The sequence below is a fragment of the Falco rusticolus genome, chromosome W (genome assembly GCF_015220075.1).
Source record: "Falco rusticolus isolate bFalRus1 chromosome W, bFalRus1.pri, whole genome shotgun sequence".
In the NCBI taxonomy this organism is placed as follows: domain Eukaryota; kingdom Metazoa; phylum Chordata; class Aves; order Falconiformes; family Falconidae; genus Falco; species Falco rusticolus.
Genome location: NC_051209.1, coordinates 6,872,886 through 6,899,323, shown reverse-complemented (window position 1 = coordinate 6,899,323; position 26,438 = coordinate 6,872,886). Strand labels below are relative to the sequence as shown.

The following is a 26,438-nucleotide window of genomic DNA, read 5'->3' as shown; positions in this document are numbered from 1 at the left end:
TACCGCTTTCCCATTATAGTAGTACATCAAAGAGTTGCCGCCCATGCCGGGGATCGTGTATGCGCAGTACATGGTCCCGCCGCCGCCGTCCCCCTCCGCTCCCGCTCTCACAACTTTTATTTCAAACTCGCTCTTCCTTTTTTCACAATTCCTCCACTCGCATGTTCCCATATGGCCGGGCCAGGCGCGCTCAATATGCAAAGCAGGGCGAGACCATTCGCCGCGCGGGGGCGAAGGCTGCGCGCCTCACCCCCCCCTTCCCCAACCTCCCCCTCATCCACCCCCCGCGCCCGCGCACCGCCCCGTGCGCTCCCCTCCGGCCGCCCGCGGAGCCGGGCCCGGCCGCGCGCGGAATGCAAATGCGCCTAATTGCTTCCCCCTCCCTGCGCGCTCCCCCGCTCCCCTCCCGGGTTGGGGGGGGGGGGGGCGCCTGGGTTCTGTTGTGGTTTTTTTTTTCTCTTCCTTTTTTTCTTTTTTTTTTTTTTGTTTTGTTTTAATTTGATTAAAAAGCGAGTGGCAGGAAGGGAATCGTATGATGCACATCTAATAATTCCGCCATCTGTCCGTGCTGCTGGCGCGCTCCCAGCATTGTGCGCAGCTGCCGCGGCCCGCCCGCGCCCCGCGCAGCCCCGCGCAGCCTCCCCCTCCCTTCTCCCACCTCTTTTTTTTTTGTTGTTTTTTTTTTGTTTTGTTTTGTGGTGTTTTTTTTTTTTTTTTTTTTTTTTTTAACAGAGTTTTAAATAATAAATAGCCGGCCCCGTCCCGCCGGGCGCTGCTGCAGGCACCCCCCGAGGCGTGCAGCACCCTTCGCCCCGCCGGTCCCCAGCGCAGGGGAATGGAGACAGGGGCATGGGGAATGGGGGGACGTAGGGAAGGGGGGGCACGGGGAATGGGGGAACATGGAGAAGGGGGTACACCCTCCCCCAAACACCCCCCCCACCACCACCACGTCTGGACTCACATGAGCTTGCCAAATTCAGAGCATCACAGGAAAGGACGGCCCCTGGGAATTGATCCCAAATTAAACTAAATCATTTGCATATGCCGAAGCAAATGCCATCCGAGCATACAGCCAGTCTCCGGGCTCAACTTTAATAATTCAAAGCACCTATTTCCTTACTCCTTGGTGTGGTAACGCGCCACATACAGGATTAATCAACGACAAAGAGATGGTGATGGCAATCCCAAGCTGTCATCTTGGGCGACTGCAAAGTTTCCTTTCATACTTTGCACCCCGATCCACAGGGTGGGCGTGCGGGCCTGCGGATGCTCGGGGGGGGGGGGGATGGACGGGGGGACACATGCAAACCAGGAGGAAAGAAGGAGCAGAGGTTTATCTAACTCACTTGTCCTGCATTTATTCGGGAGGTCCCCAGAGGTTTGGGTAAACAGTACTTGAATTATAATTACACATTTCATTCAAATTTCATGCTTTGAGGATTTTTTCCTCATTAGAACAGTTAGCTGTCAATCTGACAAGATCACATTTGTAACCTTTAAACCACCCTCTGCGTATAATACATAAGGCCAAAAATCCCAACAACTGCAGGTCAATGCGCAACAAAATGCCTCACCAGAAAGGCAGAGAGAACCCTCCTCGAACCCGGCACAGATGGGCGGAACATTTCCTACACCAGCAAATCCACTTTCAAAACCCAACTTCCTACAAATGTACGTCTTAATGCTCCAGAGGTGAAAAACAACAATGTCCTTTGATCATTTATTAAAAAAAAAAAAAAAAAGAAAACCAACCACCACCCTTCTGGTGTTTTTAATAGACGTCTAGAAATAAAGCCCATTCTTCCCTTCTGCATTTGCAAACTGCAAAATACGGTATTTTCTCTCTTAATAAAAGCTGTGGCTTCACAGCTCCACACAAAGTTCTACAACCGGCATTACATTTTTAGTACAAATGTTACCAAAAAATTAGATTGGATGGACCTTTAAATCATCTCACTTTATCGCTCTCCTGCCACGGAAACAATCCCCTCACTCCGGCAGAATAAACTTTTTCCTGACTGGCACTAGATAATTCTACAAATTCCACGTGTCGATATCGATAGATGATGGAAATGGAGAGAGAGCTGCGACTCTGGGAAGCGATCCTTGAATTGTGACCAAAGTGTCATGGAAATGACTGCAGATGATTGCGGTTTGGGTTTTGCAAACTTGAGGCGGGGAAGGGTCCAACTCAATTTGGATCCTGTCATATCAGTGCTTTCCTTCTCCTGAATGGGAAAATTGTGGTGTAAATATATTGCACGGAACTTGATAAGAAGTTAATACGGTTTGCAGGGAGTAAGCCCGTAACTATAACTCTCAACACATGAGAATAAAAATTAATTACTTCACCATATCATATTTGCATTTGACACGTACATTGAGATAATTTTAATATATTTTCCTGCCTCACTTGAGAACCTGTGATTGTCCTGGATTTTTTTTTCCTTTTTTTCTTTTTCAGAGATAGAAATGTGTATCTTACATAAAATTCGTAGCGTTAAGAACAGCCTAGGAACACCACTGGTGAGACGCCGACCACCCTCAGGGCTCTGAAAAGATGTGAGGCAAGGCTATGGTAGCCCTCTGTCCCTCACCCACCCCTTCCTGCACCTCCTTGCCCCAGCAGCTCCCAGCACAGCCCCACTGGGGAGGGCACCGCAGCACCATCCAGACCCCCCCGCCTCCCGCTTTTGGGGCGCTGGCACAGCCAGGAACGTGTCCCCAGCCAGGCTCCTGGCTGGCCAGAGCCCATTCATTGAAAGAGCAAACCACTAAAAATATAAGGGGAGTTATCTGATGAGCAGCAGCCTTTTAAAAAAATGAAATCTTTGTTGGTGTTTTAATCTCCAAAAGCAGCGCTCGACGAATTTGCATCTGGCCCTGACATAGCCACGTCGGGGATTTTCGCTGAACCAGGTGCAAGCAGTTGTTCTGCGCCGGGTTTTGTTGTGGCCGCAGGCTGCTGGAGTGCCGAGCTCCCTGGCAGGACTCAGCACCAACAAAAGCGAGGATTTGCTGTCGGGATTCCGCTCCGGCCATGTCAGTGCGAGGGTGCAGGGGGCTGCGGCAGGTGCAGCTGTGCGGGACCCCCTGCAGACCCCTGCACCTGCATCTGTGCCGCCGAGCAGCTCCCCCCGCACACCCACCCGCCGGTGGGCATCAGGCAGCGCTGGCATCTTCCAGCCCTTGCCACAGAGTGGTGCCGGCAACGCTGCAATTATGTCCTTCATCTTAATGAGAGGTTGGCAGCATGAAGAGGCGGAGGCACAGGCAAGGAAGAGTGACATGGGGACAGTGTGGCCCACCGCCTCGCGCCGCTGCCGGGGAGCAGGGGTAGCCTCCCTGCGGCCCTGCCTAACCCCCGCGTCCTCTCCATTGCCCCAAAGGGGCTCATTTTCCATGTAAAGGGGGGAGGATGAGTATTTACACCTTTGGTTTGCTAAGGACAGTGTGATGATGGACCCAGAGGGAGCACCGCCAAAGGGCAGGGGACTTTTAAAAGACACAAAACCTAAAGATGCATAAAATGCTCCGGCAGTGCATCACTTCAGCACCTTCTGCATCAGGCGTCATTCTTTCAGCATCTTCTAGGTCACTGCTAGCAGAACAAGACTGAGCAGGTGTAACAGACCCAAGTAGGGACAAATGCAGGTCAATATGTCACCTGTGTATCATGACACAGCGAGCGTAGGGTGCTAGGGTACGTGGCCACCCTTTCAGAATCCAGCTACTTCAGCATTATCGAAGTTAATAATTTCCCTTAGGGCCCTCCTGTTCCATTCTGTCTTTGCACCACTGGTCACCCTGGCCCAGCCACCCAGCCACGGTACGGCCAACTGGTCAACGGGCAGAGACACCATGTGAGGCTGCCTAGAAATAATCAGCACTGGCACTTCTGTGACAGAATTGCAATGTTCTGGTATGTATATATATACTCGCTTCCATTCTCTCCTTCCTTCTCTTGTATCAGACCCCAGAAGCAAATTCCAGAAGAGGGTGAGGAAACACTCAAGAAATCTAAGGAGAAGTAGAAAAAGAAGCAGAAGCAGAAGATAATGATGAAAGACAGAAAGGCAGGTTTTGCAGCTTTCGTGAGGCCACCTCTCCTGGTCCAGCAGGGGAGAAGGGAGCAGGTCTCTGCTTTTCCAGAAAGATTTTCAAGACAAAGAATTTGGAAAGGGCCTCAGTGAGCTGCTGAGCATACTCCTCAGTCAGCCAGGGGTGCTCCAATGGATGCCATCCCAATGGAGCGGCACCACCACTGGCACACTTTGTGTCTGGAACCAGACCTTCCAGAAAGTCCCAGAAAAAAGGATGCTGGAAGGAAGAGACAGCAGCCACATTACGTTCCTGACACTACTGTAACTGAGGTCCATGGCAGAGGAGCAAAGAAAGGGAAGCTATCTGCTAGATGACAAGCTTGCAGCCACAAATTGATATGGATAATGGTAAAATGTCAAGTAAGATGACTAAACCAGCCAGTATTCCTCCAAGTCTGGGTCACTTGAATAATCTCATCCTTCTTACACAAATCCTTGAGCGCAGCTATTACAACGTACCCACTGTGGGTAGAGAAGTGGCTCTGAAAGCCCAGATGTGAAGAAGTCTCCTCAGCTGGGGTGTTTTGCTGAGAGACCAGGACCTCCACGCAGAGGCCCCATGAGGACGTGCCCCACCTCCCGTCCCACCAGCCTTTTCCGACCAGCTTCTCTCCTCTTTAAGGAAAAGAGAAGCAAACCCCAGCTGCGTTCCCTGAAGGCAGCTCTATTTTAGGAGATGCCAGAGCCGAGCTAAAGGTTTCTTACAATCCCTCGCCAAGGACCTGGGCAGGGACAGCCCCCCACCTCTCTGACCAGAGGGGACACAACCCCAACACAGAAAGCTCGTTCAGATGCTGGATAAACACACAAACAAGTTGCACCATATTTACTTTATACAGACATAAAGACGGGGCATGTGCCATGGCCAGTTTCTGGTCTTGATTCTGCAGGATCTCAAATCGAGCTAGAGATCAACCTGCTGAACTCTACGCGACGTAATTTATAATTGTCTCTTTTGTAACTGCTGCAATGAAAAATAACACTTGTTTTCCTACATTTTTGTACATTAATATTCTCTCCTCTCTCCCCAGGAAGAGGTTCGTATTCAGCTACTTGTGCACCACAGACTGAATACAGTATAAATATCTAATTATACAGATGCTATGTGAATAAATCAGATCCTAAAAGCCACAGTCTCTAAAAAGCTACTTTAAACCAGCCAAATGTGGATACAACTGCTTTAATATTATGGACTACCTATTGATGGCAATCCTAATCAACCCAACAAGCCTACGCCTTGCTGCCAGGCTCGCCTGCCAAGGAGGAAGGAAGCCCTTTTCCCAGCGCTGAACTAGCTCTTCTCCTTCTCATTAAGTGGACAAACTCTCCACCAGATGTTTTACCCGGGTGCAGCTCATGGAGTGGCCCCAACGGTGGGTTATTCCAGCAGCGAGCCGGGCAGCACCCATGGTGGTGCCGGTGCCAGAGCCCTTCTCCGCAGCAATGCTCCGGGCATCACTCAGGCCAGCCCGCTAGTACCTGGACCTTGCAAACTTTTCAAATAATCTCAATAAAAATGCATTTGAGAGTTTTTTTCTCAATTGAAGTGGTTGGTCAGATGTGACTGGGGGTGTCAGGACGAATGTGATTCTGCCAGATTCCTGGACGTTTGTGTATACCAAACACGTTGGACGGGCACATCTGCTATACCCAGAGCAGGTTTTAAGCAAATTGCCCTTTCAGCAGCGACCGAGTCGGTGACATAACTGCACGTGCTCCTGTTCTTGCACTGCCTGACACAAACTACTTGGCCAAAGTGGGTGCTGTGACAGGTCAGAAGCCAGGAACATGGCAAAAGCGTTAGTCTGAGATTACCAGGATAAACCATAGAACATCTCTGCAAGAATCCACCAAGTTTGATCTGTAAAATATCAAACAACTTCTCCTCTTACATTAAATGCTACACAGACCGTATTTACTAGATAGCACATGCAGTTAATAACGTAACAAACCCCTAGATCAGAACTAGCTTTTGAAAACCAAACCAGCATCCACTGTTTGCTTTCCAGATAAGCCAATGTTAACATGTGATGGGGCTGAGCACATCCCCTCAGCTGCAGCATGAGCTGGCCCAGACCCCCGGCGCTGGGCAGGGCACTGGGGGCAGGTAGGCAGGCACCCAGTACTCTGGATTATCTGGCACCTTCCATAAAACTTATCTTACCAGAAAAAAAAAGGCACAGAAACATACTTTACAGTTAATCTATATTAAACAAAACTGTCTATCTAAAATATCCATTTGCCACTATGTTTATTTTTTACTACACTGCTTGCGAGAAGCCAAGGGAGAAACTTAAACCACATGGGCCAGGATTTCTTCTTGCACAAAGGCTATATTGCCAATTTTTTACCATTTTATTGTGAGTATCAGAGTAGTTGGTGGGCTTGCTTTTCTGGAAAGTCAGAGCTGCTGTAGTCATTGATTACAGGATGATCCCAGATTTTGTATTTTGAAGAATAAGCTTCTAACTCCAGGCAGTGTGGAGGAGAGCTGGGAAATGGGAACTCTGAGGCAGAAAACCCCAAAGGCTAATAAAACCAACCCAATCTTTACTATTTTTAAAATCTCATTAGTTCTTTTTTTTTTTTTTTGTGGATGGGAGGGTGGCTGACTCATGCTATGTGAACCTTTGAGGTTAGCAATACTAACACAACAGCTTCTCCACGTTGCTCTGGCACTGTAAGCAGACCCTATGCCGGCTGAAAGGTGCCATTGGGCAACCAGCCAACTCTGCTGCCCTAGGCTATGGGCTTGGACAGCCCAGGGGCTCCAATTCCGGGTTCACTACAGAAAGGGACGGGATGGGGGTTTAAGGTTCACGGCTGGCATCCTCTCTCTCTTCCCAAGGCACACAGGCTTAACTGATGAGAGGGTCCTACATTTGGAAATTTCAGCATCATCGGTCTCAATATAAGCGTTGTAGCATAGTTTAGAGTCCACTGGAGAAGTATTTGGTAAAATAAACGAACAGAGCAAGATTTTAAACATTTATTGCAGTGCCAAGCAGTTCACTGATTGCACACGCCACACAATAAACAAGTAGTTTCAGATTATAAGGGATTATCTTTGCTTTTGCAGTTGAAGCAGAATCTAGATCAGTGATCAGCACTGCAGTTATGTATGACTCGTTTTGCTTTACTGAGAGGTTTCCACAAGTTTGTAGTCAATTGTTCTCTATTAGCATTAGCTGCCATTACAAAATAAATAAATGGTTTGGAAGCATAAGGCGATCAAGGACCTGATCTTATGTTCAGTCTTTAGGAAAAAAAGCCACGTTGTAATATAATGATTTTTATTAGTAACAATACACATTCTCCCAAGTGGGCTCAGTGTTTTATAAAATGATAAAAGATCTACTTGCACCAACATTTCAGAAAGAACCTATATCTATTATGCTGTTGTACAACTGTTTTTTAAAACAGTGCACACAAAAAAAGGAAAAAAATGCGGAAAAGGTAAGAAGTTGCGGACGTCATGCAAATGGACACATGGCCGATGTTAAGAACCAAAACGTGGCCTTTTTTTTCAGTCACGTGCAGCAATTTGTCTACATAGTAAACTGTTAGCAGAATTGATCAAAGCACTCAAAAGCGTTTCTCACTACACTCCTCTCTGCTAAATGATCTGCAGGACTGAACATAGATGTGGGATCCTGCAAACTCGGATTCATTCCCACTCTGCCACAAGAATCTGGGGAGGGAGCGGGAGAGGAACACTGTTCCTCATTTATTGCACATTGCCATATGGAAGACTTTTCAGCTGTTACATAGTTAGGCCTCACAGCCCCTCTCTCTAGCAGTTAAATATTATTCTGTCGCTGTTTCCCTTTGTATAGACGGAGAAACCGAAGCTCAGCGAGGCCACGGGCACCACACCGGTGCTGCAGTTACATTGAGCCAAGGGGACTGGAGGCTGAGGCTCCCCCAATACACCCCTCCGGCACAGGGCTGCCCAGGGGAACGGCTCAGCTCCCTGCCCTGGCTCCAGGGAAAATCTAAAACACGGTCACCCTGGTCCTGGTGAGCTGGCCACACTGCGATGCATGAGGCATTTGGGAGGAGTACGTGCCTGCAGAGGAAGAGGCTGGGCTGCCACCACAGCTCCCAGCTCCTGGGGATGCTCAGGGACGAGGAGGTCGCGTTTACACATGTGCAACTTGCTCTGAAGGTTAACCTTTGCACTTGGGAATCACTTGTACTTGAAAATAACCCCCAATCTCCAGCAGCCAGACAAATATAGGGATAGAGATGGTGTGGTTTGGGATAAAATCAGAAAATGAGACAAAATCCCTTCACGTTGCCCACTCTCTCCCATCACCCTCCGAATCGAGCAATGCAGGTTGGTTTGGCTGCTGGGTGCGAGGATGGGTAACACACAGAAAGATGAAGCGGGTGGTCCTGAAGACCTCAAAGACTTAAGGAGGACACTGGCCAGTTTGAACCTTGTTCAGCTGTCAGCTTGGGAGAGCAGCCCATGTAGAAGGGCAGATGGGCAGGGGAGGTAGAAACGGCACCGTCAGAGGACTGGTCAAGGTGGGGTCCAGGAAACTGGGACACTGCTCGGAAAAGAGAAGGGAGGGCCCCCTGGCAAGCTTTCTTTGAGGATACTGCTCAAAGAAGGAAAAGAATCTGGAAAACCGGGTATTTAAGGAACACAAAATGCTGTTTGGTGATGCCAGACCCTACCCAGAGTCTCCCCATGCCACAGGGACAGTCAGGGCATGGGCTTCCCAGCCACGCACACGAAGTGCTGTTCCCTCTGCACCCCCGACTGCTGGGCTTGTGTTTCTGGCTGGGGTAGCGCTCACGTTACCTGAGAAGCAAAGACGGAATTCAAAGCGTTTTAGAACACCTGAAAGATTTCTGCTGTCTCGGCTCTGGATGTGCAAGAGCCGCCCCAGCTGAGCTGCAGCATGGGGGGGGCCTCCTGCACATAGCCAGTGTCTGGATATTTATCACTTTTATCTCTATGTTAAGAAATACGGGAGATTATTCCTGAGTCAAAAAACTGCATCTTACCACAGAAAGCTTCACCTGATATTCTGCCAGATCTTTTTTGTTTTATTCATGTCTCATTCCTCACGGTTCACTCTCCTTCTCTACTAAACCACATCAGTGCTCTTCTCTTCCACTGCTTAGACTGACTTGGCCTTTAAACCCTGAGTATGTTGCAAAATTTCTGAAGTCCTGCTCACTTTCCAAGAAATCTGGATCTGAATTGCTTAAACCTTGTTCCAGCACATAGGGAGAGGAGCTAGATCCAGCCTGGAACTGGGGGGCAGGTGGGCGGGCAGGAGCTTTGCAGGAGGTTTATTGACACACCAGTGTGAGAAGCATCAGATCTTTCCCAAGTCTCAGCTCCCTGCCTGCCGCACTGGACTGGGCTGTAACTGTTAGCATTTTTACTTCGTCCAGTCTTTTTTCCCCCTCTCATCACATAAAATTGTTTTGTCTCTAGTTCTCCAGGAATATCGCCTGGAGGAGGGAAACTGTCGGGTATCTATCTTTCTTTGGAGATCTTAAAAGATGTTCTGTGCAACATTTGTCAATTTTCCCATTAAAGATGAAGAATTTAGTGTTCAGAGTGAATTTTAACCCTTCGCATCGTAAAACTGGATCAGAGGCGCCAGTACTGTAAAAAAGCAGCCAACCATCGCCTAGGTTGGGCACCCAGGTGCAACGAGAGCACGGCGCTCCTCTCCTGCACGCTGCCCCCACGGGTGTTGCACAGGGTGCCTCCACGATGGCCACAGTGGGGGCTTGCTGGCAAGTGGAGCAAAGATGTTGACGTCTCACTAAACGAGGGCACAAGTCGCACCAATTAAGCGACTCCTGCAATGGCGTGTTTGTGTTTCATGTGCAGCCTGCGCGGTGCATCACTGCCGTCGGGACTGAACTGGGGCCAGAGATGTTATTGAATGCGGCATCTGCTGACCGTGGGGTTGGGCTGAGTGAATTTGGCCTGGCCTTACAATTTTCTTGCTTTTGTACATTTGTCCCTTCATGCTATTTGAACCTTCTTTTGTGGTTTAATACCGAATTGCACAGTATGGGAGGATAATTAGTGCTAAGTATTAAGCAGTTTATGTTCTTCTGTGATTAGAGAATAAGTCTGTGAGGTCTTTGGGCACTAGTTCCATGATGGTTTATTTTTACTACGTAAAATCCTTCAGGAGAAAAGGGTGTTTGTACCTTTGAATTCATTGGGCTTTTCATAATGAATAATGTGCTAAAATATATCTTGCAACCTGACTAAAGATGTTGCTGGGTCTTCTGAAACCAAGTACATGGTTTTCTTGAGTAATTAGGGCCATGCAGTGGTTTCGCCGTGGATTTTATATCAAATACACATATTTGTTATTTATACACAAAATGCACGCACCTAAAATACTAAGCAAGCCAACTGTAAACAGACAGATATTGCAGAAGAAATCTCTCACTGAAATGACACGCTTACGCTTTCCCATGAACTTTTCCTTTCAGCAATCCTAATTAATACTCCAAAGCGCATTTTCAATTACATGAATCCAGATGCCGTATTAAAATATATATTTTTATACCACAGCCGTTCCTAGAAGCCTCTGTCACCCTGCGCTGCGCAGGCACTGTGCTGAGCTGGAGCCTGACTTGAAGGGTTTACAGCTGGGATGAACAAAGCCAAAAAAATAGGCACCCAGAGGTGAAGCCACTTGCCAGAAACCTCCCCGTCAGGTGGGCAGCAAGCTTGGGGAGCAGGGTCCAACTTCCCTGGTGCTGTTTCCTAACACTGCACCATATTCCCACTGACTGCTCAAATTCACACTTAAATGCCTAACACATGTTAGTGCCAACTTCTGTAACAAAATATGGTTCTTTGGAAGTCCTCTAAAACTGCTTTTGCTTGAGAAGTGGTTAATGTATAGCCAGCTGAAGAAGGAAATCAACTGCTTGCTGATAAACTCAGTGTAGCCAACTCTTGGAGTTTTATCAGGAGTCCTGCAGGATCTCCTGTTCTTTTGGGGATTTATTTTTTTCTAAAGCCTCAGCTCCAAAAAAGCAGAAATTACATAAAAATCTCGATTTCATTAAAAATTGCAGTTTCAGGCTCTCATAGCTATGGACAAAACCTCAACATGGGAACAGAGCGTAGCTAAAAGTTCCGGAAAACCCCAAGAGGCAAACACAAACCCACTGCAGTCCTACGGTCCCGAAAGCCTGCCGAATTCGGTGAACTCGTGTCTCAGGAACATCAGCCTGGATTTTGAACGCGCTTTTTTTAATGTCCAGGTGTGGTGGAACCGCAAGCCCCAGCCCCTGTGAAAGCCCTCTGCACCGTGGGGGGCTGCGGGCAGGGGCGATGCTGTCCCTCCAGGTGCTCCCGGTGAGCTCAGCCTGCTGCCAGAGCACCGGGGACCACCGACCCAACCTTCCCTGCCCACCCCCAGCGCGATTTTAGGTGAGGCTTGGCACTAGGAGAGTGATAATTTTGGTAGGTATTCTTTTTGCACTTGGAACGTCTTTGATGATTTACTGCAGTAGCCACAGCAGAGAAGCCTTCAGCCATTAATTAAGTGCGGCTCATTTCTTCAACCTCAATAATCAACCGCAAAATGTACCTTGCATTTTAAACTCTTCCTCCAAATACCACACGTGAGGAAAAATCTGAAGGGATGGCTCATGTCGGAGGCAAAACAATTCAGGAATGGTCTCTCATATAATACAAGTTGTACTAAAAATTCAGGCGCTGCAGCCCAAAGACTGGCAAGGAAGAGGTTAACAGACATATGCTGTATAATTAGGAGATGCATTAATGATTATGAATAGTAAATGACTTGGTGCAAGGAAAAAAGCTAGTCAAAAGGGACATGCACCTATCTTACATGTTTACTAGAAACTGTATATAACTAGAGAATTCTGCTATTAAGAATCCTGCATTATTGGTGTAAATACTTCCAAGGGTACATCAAATTGTAATCTTTCATACGACATCCATCAAACCAGGCTGGAGATTTTGACAAACATTAAACACAGTAAGGAGGCAATTATGTATGCATGATTTAATCGGCAACTAATTAATATGCAAATTTATTCATATGTTAGTTACTAAATTAAAAATGCAAAGAAGCCCTTATGGTGATTCTCAAAATTTTGCACAAACAGAACATTTGAAATATAAGAAAAAAAGAAGTTTTTTGGAAACCTGCAGCATACTTTAAATCTTTGGAAACCTGTTGCATGGAGATGGTTCAAAAATATTTACTTAAATACCAGAGAATGATAAAAGGCACATTAATTTTATGTCGGAACGTGGTGGCAGAAAGGTTAAACACGAATCTCTGAAAGTCTTAGGAGATGTGCACTAATTATCAAACAAACTGTATTCTAGACCGAACTCCCACAGCCTGCAAAAAAAATTCAGACTTGGCACAACCCAGTCATCTTTCTGGTGTTTTGCTCCATCCGTGGCTGCATGTGTGCTGAATCCCAGTCGATTTTAAGACAGCTGATGCCCCCACAGTCTCACACTGCACTCAGAAACACTCTGATGGTCAGTGATACAAAACCCCGCGCTCTTTTCACCTGAGTAGGTTTTCTGTTTAAGAAATCTTCTGGAAAGATTGAAAATAAGAGGTGTGAGGGAACTAATTGGGTGAAGGCAGATGGCAACCACCTTTAATTCTTTTCCAGATGCATCTTCAAAGAAAAACAAGGATACAAACAAGGAGCAGACATTTAGAATATTTCCTGGAGAATTGCTACAGCTATGATTTGGAATAGCTTCCACCCCCTAGTAGGTAAGTCAAGAACAATAACTAAGTATATATTATACTATTGTTTGCATTTTGAAGGTATCTGTTATTTAATGTTGCATTCTGAGCTCTGGCCGTGGCTCCCAGGCTAAGCCAGAGCAGCCAGCACAGCCAACAAACGTGGTGCAGGTTGAGTACAGAGAGAAGCACGCTAAGTACTTCCAGGCTGTTTCCTGGGCCAGTGAACTCCCACTGTTTCCTTTTTTTTTTTTTTTTTTTTTTCCCTTTCCCCTCCTAAAAAATACAAGCCATCCCCTCTGCTGCAGGCCTGTGCCAGACAAGGATGCTGGCATCAGTGGGCATGCTGGCCTGAGCCCCCGGGGTGCCAGCTGAGAGCCCGGGCAGAGGGCCCCACTGCACATCCTCCCCCCAGGGACTGCACCCAGGGAACCCTGGGGGCTGGTGGGTCCTCGCCAGAGCAGCTGCATATGCTGGGTGGGAGCGCGCATCCTGCTGCCACCCCAGTGACAGGCCCTCTCCTGGAGGCCATGAGCTCTTCCTCCACGTTAATCAATATGGTTGCACCAGCACGTCCTCAATGCCGAGGGCTTTTAGGATCAGGAAAGAGCTTTCAGAGATCAAATTCGCCCAATTGAAGAGGAAGAAGTCTAGACTGGAACGGAAAACTGCAGCGAAATCACTTTGAAAATACGAACAGGCTCACATATTTAAATCTACTTTGTTGCACCTTGATAGGTGATCCTGGATTTTTGTTTAGGCCAGAACCGAATGTAAGGCTTTTAAAAGCTTAAACGTACACATTTATGCATTCATTACACAGTGTTAAATCTAATTTGTTCTTTTTACTGTCACAGGAAGCACATGTTTAAAGCAATCTGTTTCCTCATATGAATGCTTTCCTGTCTGTTTGAAAAAAATTGCAACACACTTTACCCCAAGTAACCAAGAGGTGATCATAAATATCCCTAAATAGCATTAAACAGATATGAAAGACATTAACACTTCCAGAATGCCAAAGTAGTATTAAAAAAAAATAATCTAACAGATGCTCCTAGGTCAAAAAGTGAAATGTGTGTTTCCTGAAAAAACACTCTCATCAGAATCATAAATGAACTGTGAGCGGAGAAATGAGGTGTTGCAGAGCAAACGAGAGGATCTTTTTGGTTAAGGACTCTCGCACACTATTGCCAAAGTGTGGTTGCAATAAAAGAGCCAAAATTAAAGGCGACTTTGCTGCAACCCAGCGTCTTTTGTATTCCACCAGGTGGCAATGGCAGCGAGGGAGGGCTGCCGCCCAGCCCTGCCACACCACGCCAGGCCGCCAAGGGCTGCCTCCGCCAAACTGGCCACCGACCAAGCGATTTAACTTTGCCTTGTCACTTTGTGGCTTGCGCTTGGCAGGGAAAAGATGTTCTCATCTGGAAACGCACTCAAATCATCTGGAATATGCAAATCTAGCTTCAAATACCCAAGTTAGCGAAGCCCCTCTCGCTCCGGAGCGGGGACACGCGCTTCCCGGCTTGGGGGGCTCGCTGCAGCACTGGGCGATGGTTCACCACGGCACAGCTCTTTCAGGCACCTAAAATATTCAAGTCTTTATTACGTGCTAGAAAAGCAGCAAATGCGGGAGCCTTTCAGCCTTTTATTGTTTACAGCATAGCAAGGGTGGCACGGGTAAAACCTGCTGCTGAGCCATCCCTGCCCTTAGATGCTGTGGGTGGGCTCTGGGTGCGGGAGGGCTCCCGTCCCCATAGCCACCTGCCTGCGCCTCTTCAGAGCCAGGGATGAAACCCCTGTGCACTACATCCCTACGCACACAATCCACAGCACCGACAGACATGAGCATGTAACACCTCGGAGCATCCACACGGCTGAAAGGAGCCCTCCCAGGATCCGAGGAGAGAGCATTCTCCATGGCTTTCCAGGGATTGTTGGGAGAGCAGGTGGGAGCAGGAGCTCAGCGGGGAGAGCAAGCAGGGCAGGACAGCCTGTCCCGTTCTGCTGGAGGTGCCCGTGAGGCCGAAGCTTTGGGAAGCAAAACACAACATGTGTTTATGGGTCTAAAACCGCGCCGGGGCTGCTGCAGTGTCTGCTCCGCTTGGGCACTGACTTTAACTGCTTGTTTGGCCTGTCGAAAGGCGCTGTATGCCATTGAAAATAAAATAACAATAAAAAAACAACCAGCCATTGTAGGCCTCCTAGGTTTTGTGCCAAGAAACCGTCAGGGGAGCTTTGCTATGCATTTAACAACGTTAATAGTTATTGGAGCTCTTTATGCCATTTCCCCCTCCCCCCTATATTTTTGCTATGCTGATTTTTTTGCTCATTTACTGCTTCAGTGTAAAGGCAAAAAATACTTCAGAGCAAAAATTAATGTTCCTTAGATAAAACACTGCGAGTCTGTTAACAAATGTACTCCAGTCAGAGTGCAAGCATATCAATCTCGACAGTATCTTCAACTTCCATAGATAACTTCTTCATTAACGTCCCACTCCACCCTCCACACACTGCATCACTCTTCCCCACTCCGACCCCATGTCCAATCTGTTCTGAAATGCAAGAACAACTTAAAAAAAATAATCAGATCAAATAAATAAATCCTCAGTGTCAGAAGCCACCCTTTCCTAAAACCACACTGGATAGGCCTGATACAAGATAGGATTTAAATGCTTATATCTTAAATGCTGAATTGTGCTAATCAGAGATCTGAAGGCGTTGCACTGCTTGTAATGAATACAATCTACAGATAATATTTAAAGAAAAGGCACAAAATCAAATTACTGCACAGAGAAATTTTTTTTTAATCATTAAATGCTTTTTCCTAACAATTATCCTCAAGTTCAAACAGAAAAATTAAGTACTAAGTTTTACATTTGTGAAACTCAGCTTAATTCCCAAACGCAAAAAGAATTACAGATTATATAGCCAAGGAAAGAAAGTGATTGAAGGCTGGATATGAAATCGCCATGTATTTTGACATTTCTTTACTGACTAAAAAAGCATTTGCTGATGGATCCTTGCAGCAGAGAAGGGGAGGGCAACTGCGGTGCGGGGCACGGGCAGGATGGGCTCCTCCAGCTGCAGGGTCCCCAGTGCCCAAGGCACCCAGTGCTGCCTCTCCTTCTGTCCCACTGGGAACCTGCCGGGCTCGGTGCTTGGTACGTACGTACAGACAGCTCGATGACAAGCTTAAAAAAAAAAAGCCTTGTCAAGTTTTTTCGGGAAAAAAAAGACACGGGCTGAGGCATGCTCCATCCCAAAGAACCCCCCAATGACCCAGGGAGCGGGGTCTGCTCCTGGGGCGCCGCTACCATCCTACCTGTGGCGGAGGGAGGAAAGTGCTTAAAAATCGATTTTAAAAGAAGTGGCTTAAACATAGAGCCGAGTACCTGCTGCGCCTCAGCCTGCCATTTTCGCAGGCACTGGGAGATCAGCTGGACAGGGTGGCTGAAGCCCGGAGCCGGCGGGCGAGGCGCCCCCTGCACTACCAGCGGCACTCTGAAGAGGGAGCCTCTGCTCAAGCTAAGCAAAAAACCCCACGAATCACTACTGGATCTGGTTGGGGGGGTTGGTTTTTGGTTGTTTTTTTTTTCAGTCCAAAATAGTTAAACCATTTATAAGTGTGTGAATTTTGCAGTAAAGGTTTTACCTTTAAATCTACCGTAAGGCCAAGGCATAAGAAAAATACACGTATGGGACCAAACCCTTCCCATTGCTTTTTCATGTTGAAGATACCCTGTGCAATTCATTCAAAAGGAAACGCTTTGCCATTTTAAGCTGTATTTTCTCTATCTGTTAATCTATTTGAAAACAACACAATCGCAGCGTTTTGTTTACAAAATGACTTCCAGGTTGTTTTGCAGGTCAGGAGCAATTCCAGGTACGGTTTGCAATAGACGGTCCTTTAACCGACCTCCTCACCGCTGTATTTTATCATTTCCTTGGGTTGACTTTATTTGTTATGTGCTAAAGCTGCACTTTCAAATTTATGTTTTCACTTTTAAGCCAAAAGCAGAGCTTTGTTATAATTGAAAAAAAAACCAACCCCAAACCCAAAAAACAAACCTCCAAACTGTGGATTTAATAAGGTTTGAATTTGAATATGGGACACCCCCCCCCAACATAATGTGGGATGATTTACAGGGCAGGCCAGAAGGGTGAGAGGGATGTTAGCCAGGCTGCTTCCCCTGGGTTCACCGGATGAAGAGGATCTTGTCAACCTGATAAGGCAGCAAGCAAGACAGCCCATGGCCGGTAGGAGCCTGGGACAGCACCTGGGGAAGGGTGGCCACTGCCAGGATCGGACAAATTACTTGGGGGAAACATACAGGCTGCTGTGAGGCAGGGGAAAGGCAAGGACCCCGCTGCAGGGGTGTTGCAGTGCATTACGCGGGTCCGGGCTCAGTTCTATGGGCTCTCAGGCCTCACTGAATTATAGTAAAATATTATGAAAAAAATTATATTATTAGCTCCTGTTATTCCTTCCTTAATCCAGCTGCTACCTCGCTCCCTCTCACATGATGCAAGTTGTTTGCCGGGTCCCCATGAGCTGCCCCCCAGGTTTTCACCCCTGTTGCTGTCCCTTGGATGCTTATCTCCAGGAGGGTCAGCTCTGTCCCAGGGAGCCTTCCCCCCCCATGCCGCTGGTGCTCAAAGACCCCCAGACTGGGATCCAGCCCCCAGGCAGGCTCCGCACTGCTGCCCCAGTGTTGTTTGGCAGCTGGGATGCTCTGGCACATCTCTGGTGGGTGCCAACCCACAACCCACCACTGAATCCTGGGATGCTCCAAAGGACCCCACAGGTCCAGTGGTGGAGAAATGTCTCCAAAGGCACTGGCAGCAGCGACACCGCCAGCATCCCAGGACTGGTGAATTTTCTGCTACGGCAGGTGGCACAGGGAAAGACGGGGACATCGTATTTGTTTTGGAAAAGTCCCATTTATCGCAGATGTTTGAAGGGGAATTCATAGGGCTGCGTTTTTTCACTTGAGGTAGGAAGCCTGCAAAGTCTGCACAAAAAGCACAAGCAGTGCTTCCTCACCTCCTAGCAAAACCATCAAGGCTTCTCCCGTGGAAAACAGAATAAAGCTGTGGAAAAACTCCAGGTGGCATCCCGGTAGTATTTCTTTTTTCTTGAGTTTTTGGAACCAAGCAGGTGTTTCCTTAGGATGTACAACTGAGTCATACACTTCCTTATCTGTCTGGCTAGCAAGGTCAGAGCTTGTGCACTTGTAAATACACACAACAGCGAGTGCAGATTAGATGTCTCCAGTCTAGGAGAGGACATCTTAAATTAAGATGAAAGAAAGAGGCTCGTCATTAAAATTGAGGCTTGAGAGATTTTTATGTGCTGATTTGTCAACAAAATCAATTAATTTCTCAGTTCCTCACTTTTCTTTTAACACAACTGAGACATATGACATTTGACTTCTCCCTGTCTTTATTCTGGCTGTAAAATCTTCCCTACAAGAATCCTCCTAGAATCTACATTCAAAATAATGTGTGATGCCTGCCCGGGCTGTGGTTGCAATCCTGCTCCTTGGTGCAGCCCAGATCCTATTGCCAGAGCTGGTTCCTTCACTCCGCGCCTGCTCACATCCATTTGACAAGCAGAAAGTGAAGTGGGTGCCATGGGCAGAGGTGAAGCCCCTGGCAGTGGTGGGTGCTGAGCCCCAAGCTCCCTTCCTAAGCAGGAGGTTGCCCATCTTCCCCAAGGGCTCCTACAGATGCAACTTCCAAGGAGATGGTTCAACCTGAGGAGTCATCACCTCCTCCTCTTTCCGCCTTTTTAAAGCCTTTTATTTATTTTAAAGCTGCTGGTTCCATTAAGAGCAAATTAACCTTGGAAACCAGAAAGACGTGACCGCGATCGCTGGCTATGCCAGGGCTGGACCACGGCTGCTTTTACAGCCATGGCTTTTGCCTTCTTTCCATTTCACTGCAGCCGATCCCAGGGATGGGGAATACACAGGGACACTCCACCTCTCCTCAAGGAGACATGAGGAAACAAGCATGGGGTGAAATACCCCTGTGGGGTCCCAGCAGGGAAAGCCGCCCTCCGGGGAAGCCCAGACCCATGAGCTGCCTCCACGGTGGCCAGCAGGCAGGGTTCAGGGAACACAGCTCAGTACAGCTGGCTGTGTGGTTATGAAACAAGAATTGCATCCTTGCCCGCTCATGGTGTGCCATCAGCAGGGTGCAAGCTGGAGTAACACTGCCACCATCCTCCCATTTCACTAGGTACCAATAGGACCTCTTACTACAATGTGAACCTTCCCCCTGCCAGCCTTAAAGCATCCTAAAAGCAGCTCCGCGTTAGCTCTGCTGTGCAGCCGTGGCAATGGAATGACGGCACCAAAACCTGTGGTTCATGGCTGCGACGTCACCCCAGACCCCGCAGTTCCCCTGTGGAGCTCCTTCATATGCTCCCATGCAAGCAGAGGCAGACTGGAGAGGCTGTTTCCCCAAGAGTGCTGCTGACCCCCCCAGCCCTAAGCCACGGGGACAATCCCGCAGCTCACACCAGTGCCTCTGACCCTGCACCGAGCAGCACGGCGGGTTTGGTCCTCCCTGGGAAGGTGCCTCGCTGGGGATTCAAGACAGGCTGAAAGCTGCATTTATCGGCACGGCTTGAGAGTCTGAACAACCCTCTCCAGGGGCAGAGCAGGACGTGGGATTCCGCTTGGTGTCATGGTCCCGGCTCTGCTGTTAACAGGGATCAAACAACAGCAACCAGCCACTCTTCCCGTGGAGCTAAGGAAGCAGGAAGCCTAGGTGCAGTTGTGAAAGAGAAGAGTGTCCACGGAGAAGACAAATGGAAGATGAATACATCGTGCCATAATGGCTGTACTTGACAGCCTGTTTGCTAGATGATAATAACACCAAAAGGAATCGCGTGAGTTGAGCACCGTATGACTTCCAGGCACCTTACTGGAAAGCCTGGCCACACAGAAGAGCAACTTGAGATGCAGAAAGCCTGTGGGTGGCCTTTGCTGGACTCACCCACCCACCATCATTCTCAGAGGCGAAAAGCCTGTCTTGGCCATGCAGGGGGCTCAAAGGCAACGTCACCACTTGTGCTCCTCGGAGCTGCTCCCGCTTCAGCCTCAGTAACCCCTCCTTCTTCTGAAGCATGCAGCCTGCTCCAAGAAAGCCAAAGAAGAACTTGCACCATGCCTGCAGATAACTAGCATCGTCAGCACTCCGTGAAGGCTTTGTTTCTGAGCTTTCTTTTTTTTGTCCTCAATATATTGCCTTGTATTACAGGTGCTACCTGTTGGAAATCAGCACCTGGGCAGACACTGCTTCCTTGCCGCAGTGCCACCGTGGTGGACTTACTGAAGTCAGGATGATACAAGTTCTTGTAAACCCACGACTCAAACGTGACCTCTACAACCTAAGCCCTTCCCTCTTTGCTCACTTTTCCCCCCAAAGACCTCCCATTCCATACCCCATTCCTTCACAGATGCTTCCCACCATGCACACCAGCGCAGCTTGCTCATTCCTGACTCTTACTGGTCAAGAGAAGAAAGGCAGAAAACGTCACAGCACTTGGCAAACATTTCATGTAAAAGGTCAGATGTGATTAAACCATCAGTAGCCAAACCGGATGAAGGCTTTGGGTTAAAGATTAAGAGAACAGCAAAGCCTTAGGATGAAGTTAAGGGTGAGGAGGTGGTCGTGCAGAGGAGCCACCTGGATTGCATGATGCTAGGTCAGGGGTCCTCAAACTTTTTAACCAGGGGTCCAGCGCGCGGATGAAGTGGCAGGAGGTCATCTGCGGCTGCTTGGTTCCCCCCCCCCAATCCCCAGGGGGGGGGGGGGGGGGGGGGCAGGGGTGTTCTGTAAATACCAGGGGCCGGATTGAGGACCCTGGGGGACTGTATCCAGCCCGCGGGCCGTAGTTTGAGGACCCCTGCGCTAGGTGATGGCAGCATCCGACACTGATAAAGAACACTGCACCGAATGACTGCAACACCTCTCATAAAGTAGTGGTTATTGTTACCCAGGAAAGGCAGCCCCAGCCTGCAGGTCCAAACAAAGTTCACGTGCCCTCATGCCTGGTCCTACATAAACACCCAGGTCAAACCTCATCTGTGGGTAGGAGAGCTATTCCTGCGGGACCCACCACCCGCGCCAGCCTGGGTACCAAGCGTTACCATGACAGAGTTCAGTAAAGGCCCGTGGCTACTCAACAAGCAAAGAGAAAAATCTCATTTTTTCCAATATTGTCGTGCCCATATCTCATCCTCAGCTGGCTCAATTCAACATAGCCTGACCCTCCTGGCACCGCTCCAGTGGGAGCAGAGCTCTCCAGGCTCTCGACCGAAGGCAGAAAACTCCAGTACGAAATGGTCACAGTACAACCCCTTGCCCCAAAAAGACTATATAGAGTCTGTAAGTCCACAGAAGTATGTTAGGCTGCATTATATCGCGGACAGGAGCCCAGGGCACAGTGAGGCCATGTGTGCCCAGGGAGTGGGCAGAGTGGGGGTACCCAGCCCCCTGCCCCGCCACCTGAGATGGCAGATCACACTGGGCTGTGCAGGCACGTTCAGGTTACAACACCTGAAATCAGTGAAGTCCTGAAATGCCAGAGATGGGAGAAGCTCCACACAGGACACCACGGACACGTTGGACAAAGCCAGTCTCGCCATGCGCTATCCAAGAGCCCCTCAAGCCCCCGCTGTGGTCGGTTGGGCAGGCACCGTGGCACACAGGGAATGGGGGGGGGGGGGACGGGACAGGCACACCCCAACCCACGTCTTTGTTCAGACCGAGCTTTTGGAGCTCAGCACTTCGGTTCCAGCTCAGCTCCAGGTCTGTCACCAGTTCATAACTGCTGTGATGAGCTGTGGCTGAGACTGGCCGCGGGGGTCCAGAACAGGCAGGACCACGGGATGCACCCCCCCACACCCAGAGGACACCCGAGGGGGTTTTACCTTCCCAACACCAAATTTAGTTCAAATCTTCATTATTTTTTAAACTCTGACTGTTTCCATAGTTTAATTTACTTTGTTTTCCAAACTCGTAGCCATTTCTTATAATAAAGGGGAGCTGATACAACATATTTATTACCATTTATCATTGAAATTTTTATGACTACTTATGAATTAATCAACAATAACTGCTTTCAAAATGCTGCTGCATTAATCTCCATATCCACTGCATAAATCACATTGAGAACAAGTTAATACACATATTTTAAGAGAAATACAGCAATATTTCCACCCTATCAACTAAGTATATTATAAGCTAGTTAGTCAATTTATAAATGCATTTACTTCATCCAGCATCATAAATCCTGGCAGTTCAGCGTGACACAATCTATAACCTAAATATAATCTGACCTTTTGTAAGACATTTTTTCTGTTTGAGACACACAGGTGCTTTTTCTAAAGCAGCATCGTTTCAAGTGCAATGTATGATTCATGATACATGAAGACAACAAGACCCAAACACCTATCTGTATGTTTGCTTAAAAAAGGCTGTATTACCCTCCAGAACCATCTTATTCACATTACTGGACTTGTATTTTAATTTACTTTATAGAGCTACGGGTGATCAAAATATTCAGGAATTTTCTAATAAATTGTACAGCTCGTTAAAATAATCAGAAGTATTTAAAGTGCATATTCTACTCCAAGAGAATTTCACTTAGAAATAAAAATACTGTTAAAATAGTCAAGAGTACTGAGCTGTAGAAGTACTTCCATTCTGTACAACAACTGTATTCACGAAAAATTAAAGGAAGCACACATTTGAGACTAATCTGCGACAAACATAAATTGCCTTTCATTCTTTTGAAGCAAGAAGCAATCCCTAAAAAATTTTTGCAGTAGTTATAAACCCCTGCAGGTTGACATTTCCAACAGAAACGTCGCCTCCCTTCCCCACGCAGTGAGGGCAGATAGCAGGTACCATTTTACTGAAAGGATCTTTTTGAACACAGATGCAAAAATATCCTTGTAAGTGTCCTGAGATGGTCACCGGTCTACAGAGCAATATTTTAAACCACAAAAAAACCCCGCAGCTTTGGGGCTGGCTTGGTTTTTTTCTTGCCTGCAAATGACTCAACAGCAAGCCAGCAGAATTCCCGAGCTACCGCAAGCAAGCGCGGCAGTGGCTGGTGCCAGGAGCATGCGGAACAGGTGCAGCATCCTTCAGCACGGTGCATCGTAGCACAGGGGCTCTGCGGCACAGAGGGGCTCTGCGCTCCTGCAGCCCCGCTCCCCTCCCTAGGACCCCCATCACGTAGGGAGCTGGGAGGTCTACAGCATGTGAAGTCGTCAGTAAAACTATTAAAGGCTAAAGTTTCAATAAATTAAATCCACCTCGAACTTCAAGTGTAAGAGTACTTGTAAAAACCTTTGGGGAGGATATTAGCTATTGCTGTAAAGGAGTCCAATAAAAACCAAAACACACATAGTGAAATAAATTTAAAATACAAGTGTGGGAACTTACTTTTAATTAAAAAAAAAACCCAGTATTTTTTACTTTACTGGAAACTTACATTTGAGAATTTCCATTTCTCAACCACTTTCAGAAAAGATTTATGTTTGTATTTGTTTAACATTATAAAGATTACAATAATCCGTGTGATTAAATTAGCATGTTCATATGTTTCTTTTTCAGGTTAAAATGTTATTATTTATAAAGTGACCAGTAATGAAACTACCGTTTAGCACAATCACGACAATAACTGAAGCTTTAAAAGTATGCTAATTTTCGAACAGCAAAATTACATGGATTTATGGTAAAAACATAAAACCCATCTGAGATTAACATGCCAATTTGTTATATATTCCGCAAGACTGACTGCCACTCAGCTCCTCCTAATAACCAGATTTAGAGATAAAACAAATAGAGTTATCAGGTATGAAACGGAAGCTCTCCTCTCTCGAGTGGTTTGTTTTCTGTTTGCAGGTATTGATACAAAAATACGTATTTTTAAAGTAATGGCAGAGAAAAAAATTAGAATAAAAATACTAGAATAAAATGCACTCTTTAGCCATCCTACCCTTTATACCAGGGGTCCTCAAACTATGGCCCGCGGGACGGATACGGCCCCACAGGGTCCTCAATCCGGCCCCTGGTATTTACAGACACACCCCCCACACACCCCCCACCGCCAGGGATTGGGGGGGGGGGGGGGAACCAAGCAGCCATAGATGACCTCCTGCCACTTCATCAGCGCGCCAGCCCCCTGGTTAAAAAGTTTGAGGACCCCTGCTTTATACTGTAGTTACTGAAATGTCATATCACTTCTTTTAAAACTGCTATTTTCTATAGATTTTAATGGATTTAAAAGTAAATGCTCTCAAAAGATGCAATGCACCTTGGTACAGCTTATTCAAGGGGAAAAAAACCCCAACAAAACAACCAAACAAATTTTCCACAGTGATGAAAAAATGCAAACTAATAGAATGATTTGGGTCACAAAACAAAGGACTTCACCAAACCAAAGAGAAACCCCAACTTCTGACTGCACGGTGTGAAGATTTCACCACAAACACTGAAAACTGTGCACGCTGTAGCTGGATGGCACCCGTAACCCTCCTTACAAAAAGGTATCTGGGATATTCTTTAAAATATCACGGAAAGCCCTGGGTAATTACCAGCTCTGTCTTTACTGCTCGAGCAACCCACAATGCCTCTGGCAGCAGCTGGATCCCAGCGGTTGACACCTGGGCTCACCCCCAGCCAGCTCCTGCTGCAGGTACCATAGCTCAGAGACCTTGTGTGAAAATGAAGATGTTCGCCCTGCATCCCAGGCTGAGACCCGTGGACATTTCTCAGAAATCCTCTCTGCACATCTCTTTGAACATGCAAATCCATAAATCAGCAGCAGCCCGACAAAGCAGCTAACTGGCACGTGCCAGGGATGCTCGCCCTACACAGGTACACGCTGCCTGCACCTGCGCCAGCTCTTCAGCGTCCATCGCTGAAAATCCACACGAGCAGCCAACGCTCGTCCCTGCCGTGAAATTAATCCCTTCCAAGTCAGGACAAGTGATGAGATTTTTTTTTTTTACCTCTCCTTACCTTGGCCTCAGCCCTCAGCGCCAAGCGCCCCATGAGCCCAGCAGCAGGTTTGTTTCTCTCTGCCCACAACCGAACAAAGCCACCCCATCACAAGCCAGCGAGCAGACAAGCGGTACTTACTGAAGATGGCAAACCTGGAGGAACTTTTCGAACTTTCTTTGTTTGTACTTCTGAAAAAAGACAAAACGGTGTCTTCATAACACAGGCGCTTTTTTTTTTTTTTTCCCCACTGAGATTTTCTACAGCCCCAGCTGCTAATTGCCCTGCCCACTGCCTCACACAGGGCTTGCAGCAGTTTAGGTAACACCAAGTGGATGCCACTGCTCTTAAGTCCAGCAGTAAAATGCTGGAAAATTGTTCATATTCTGATCTCGAGTGTTAGGGCCTTTGTTTTCACTTTACACTGATGTGCTTTAAAAAAAGCGATTTTTTTAAGGCTCCTTGCACGCTCGACAAAGGACAGAGAGGAGCAATCAGCCAACGTTAAATAAACCCCTCACAGAGTCCCAGTGGCGTATGCTCTGCCACTTATTGTATTTATTTCAAAGTATTGCTAAACAGGACGGAACTCCGATTATTTGTTGAAATGGAAAAAAATAAAAAAGGTTGAACACAAAGTCACTCACCCATAGAGGTGCTGTGGAGAGGCCTCCGCCGGGGGTTATTGCTAGAATACTGATAGTACTGGGAGCCAGGTTTAGTGGGGGAGAGCGCTCCTGGGTTGCCAATATCCATGTCACCTCCAAGGAGATTTTGCTAAAAGATTAAAAATATATACGTGTGTGCGCATGCATGTTAAATCCTACTTTCCTCATCATTAGCTATTTCTCATTCCTAAAAATAACACAGTAAAGAAATCTTCATAAGCAACTGAAACACGGAAGCAAGAACCTGCCAAATCTTTAAAGGAGACATTACAAAAATTTCCAGTTGAGCATCTTTCCCTTTACTGGGAAAACACAAAGCAATTAATTTAAAATACGATTATTTAAAGGAGATTTATTGCCTACTTATTCAAATGCAATCAGTGTTTTAAAAACTTTTGGAGCTCTGTTATATATATTTGAATATAATTTAGTTTCTTCGCTGCAAAAAGATAGTTAAATGCACGGATTTCACAATAATAAAACTTAAAAATAATCCTTCTGTTGATAGAGCAGTTGGCTCAGTGTGCATGAAACAGCTTCATTGTCTATCCCCATGCAAGGAAAAATTCCTATCTGTGAAATAAATACATCAGATTTTGCAATACAAAAATCTGCACAGCAGGCTGTAGATGATATGTGATTAAAACGTGAAAATAAAATTATGCATTATTAATATTTTTGCAATGCCATCAGAAAAAAAGCACCTCAGAAACCCCAAACAATTAATGCTATTGTATAGCAGCAGCAGTAGCAGCAGTGATGGACTTTCTATATATCCATTTTCTGCCTGTACCATTAACTAACAAGATACATCCCAGTAAACACAACATTTTCCCAGCTACAAAAGGACTAGGGTTTCCATGAAACAGCAGAAAACGTGATCTGACCCCTGG

General features: G+C 47.1%; 1 protein-coding gene across 15 annotated transcripts in view; it reads right to left on the bottom strand.

The window, feature by feature from the left end:
• Positions 1-26,438, bottom strand: part of LOC119140863 (transcription factor 4-like) — a 233,835-nt gene that overhangs the window by 67,942 nt on the left and 139,455 nt on the right. For 10 of the 15 annotated variants that reach the window (XM_037372503.1, XM_037372505.1, XM_037372502.1 and 7 more), the window contains 2 exons: positions 25,525-25,654; positions 25,019-25,068 (listed from right to left, as the gene is read on the bottom strand). In XM_037372503.1, coding sequence (XP_037228400.1) covers positions 25,019-25,068; positions 25,525-25,654 — 180 coding nt within the window. Of the gene's footprint in view, positions 1-3; positions 230-25,018; positions 25,069-25,524; positions 25,655-26,438 lie in introns of those variants that run through there. The other 5 variants (XM_037372510.1, XM_037372513.1, XM_037372499.1 and 2 more) reach the window with 4 other exon arrangements.